General features: G+C 53.4%; 1 protein-coding gene across 1 annotated transcript; it reads right to left on the bottom strand.

Moving 5' to 3' along the window:
• Nucleotides 1-637: 637 nt before the first annotated feature.
• VOLCADRAFT_101349 (uncharacterized protein) lies at nucleotides 638-2,081 on the bottom strand (the record flags this gene model as incomplete). Its single annotated transcript, XM_002959787.1, has 5 exons — nucleotides 638-1,011; nucleotides 1,176-1,217; nucleotides 1,312-1,464; nucleotides 1,593-1,849; nucleotides 1,927-2,081. 5 exons carry the CDS (start codon nucleotides 2,079-2,081, stop codon nucleotides 638-640), a joined length of 981 nt encoding a protein of 326 aa, XP_002959833.1.
• Nucleotides 2,082-2,133: the final 52 nt, after the last annotated feature.

Below are 2,133 nucleotides of genomic sequence, written 5' to 3'. Positions count from 1 at the left end.
GTATAGGTCACACCATCAACCCCTGCTGTCAGCTCTCATATGCACTTCGAATGGCAGACTCCCTCATACACAAAGCATTGCCCAATAGCCTACTACAACCTGCTCACATCTCTCAATCGGTACCACGAGGACTAGAGGCCCTTCTTTACTGAACATTGAGAATCACTTGAAACAACAGGCGCCCTCCAGGTTCCTGATCACTGCCCGCGGTCTGCTACCTCCGCTGCTTCTTCAGCCCCCCCTTCCGAATCTCTGCCATGGCCTTCTTGCCCTTCTCCTGCTGCACCTTAGCCCCGCGGGTCTGTACAGCTCAGCCGTTACCGACACCAAACGATTCCTTCCTCTTTGCGGGGTTTGACGCTGTGGCCCCGAAAGCCGATGGGTCCTCCGGCAACGCCGGTGGGGTTTCCTTGCTGCGTGGACGCTTGATGCAAGCAGGCGCCACCATGGCCACAGTTTCTTGGCTCTCCCGAACCTTAGCCGAGGGTTGCCTCATGCGCGTGGGCCGCCCCCCGGCATCCAATGCCCCTACAATAAGTGAGAGTGATTCAGAAATTAATTTTTATGTGTAGTCGTAATTTATTGCCTTGTTGTTAGTAAGTTCCGTGTGTAGTCGTAATTTATTGTCCTGTTGAAGCTACAATTTACCTTTGTCATGTTTTCCGGTCACCAGGACCTTGCGGCGCCCAGTTGGTTGAGGCACGGACTTGCTGTGGACCTTCTGGCTCTTGCTTCTGCCGTACTCCTCGAGCAGGACTTTGCCCCCCGTCCCCTCGTCATCCTCCCCTCCCTCATCCTCCCCTCCCTCGTCCTCCCCTCCCTCATCCTCCCCTCCCTCGTCCTCCCCACCCTCATCCTCCCCGCCCTCATCCTCCGCGCACTCGCCCTCGTCTTCCCTGCCCTCGCCCTCGTCCTCCCCGCTGTAGTCCCCATCATCTCCCTCATCCCCATCCTGGCGGCTGCTCTTCTGGCCGAGGGGCTCCTGCTGCGTCTCCATAACGTTGGCCTGGCCTGGGGGGTTGTACATTTTGTTGTGAAGTTAGGAAGGGATACAAGCAACATGATGTATTGCATGACACGGAAGTTTCAAGTAGTTAATGTACATGACCTTCATGTCTGAACTTAGTAACACCGCGTGGGTATTTAGCTTNTACTGAGCAGTGGCGTTCACTTACCCTCAGTTGCAGCCGTGTGGTTGCTCTTCTTGCGTTCCTGACCTGCAAAAGAGAACACGGAGGCACAGATTGCAAGTGAGGTTGAGGTCGTCTTGAGGTTGAGGAAACGTCCACGTTTTTTCTTTGCATGCATTACCTGCTGGCTGAGTGCTGACCTCGACATGGGCAGTCACCCACTCCTTAAAGAGCTTGGTCGCACTGACGGCGTCCATGGTCGCCACGGTCTCGAGCTTAGCCTTGTCTGCAGTCGTCAGTCTGATGGCCTTGAAGAAGTCCGACTTCTTCTTCTCTGCATGCATCGGCATCCGAAACGTGGGTTACTCAAAACTAACGTAAAGATCAGCACTGTGGGAGTGTGAGGTGTAACACACAGTTTGATTGAATATCGTTTGGTTTCCGAAACATCACCCTTTCTACCTGACTGATGGTTTGCCATCGCGTTCTGCAGCTTCGCCTTCAAGGCGTCATAGACAGCGTCGTACGTAGCCTTGTCTTCCTGCTGAACCTTAGAGAGGCTGTCTCCAGTCAGTGACCGGAAGAGCGCCGCCATCCACCGCTTCCCCAACTTCTTAAGGTCAACAACGTCGGTTGTGTCCTTCACTGCGCCCTTAAGCTTGTCCTTCTTCGCCAATGCGGACGACAGGGTGTCCCAGGTAACCCCAAGGATAAGGAACCTGAAAATGTGCCAGCGTTATGTGATCTTGCGCAGAAAAGTACCCATGTCTACTACATCAATCTATGTTGTACCTACCCGCACGTGTACCACTTGTTTATCTTGATGGCGTCGGGCTTCACAACCTTCTTAACGACCACCTGGTACTTCAATGGTATGGTGGAGGACAAGTGCTTGGCCACTTGCTTGGTTGTGGAAGGCTCAGTTACAGATGAAGCGTTACTGCATGACATGTCAGTGAGAACGGAATGAATGGCAAGTGTTGAAATAACATCGTGACAGAGT

The sequence above is a fragment of the Volvox carteri genome, assembly GCF_000143455.1.
Source record: "Volvox carteri f. nagariensis unplaced genomic scaffold VOLCAscaffold_790, whole genome shotgun sequence".
In the NCBI taxonomy this organism is placed as follows: Eukaryota; Viridiplantae; Chlorophyta; class Chlorophyceae; order Chlamydomonadales; family Volvocaceae; genus Volvox; species Volvox carteri.
This window is presented reverse-complemented; position numbering and strand designations above follow the sequence as displayed.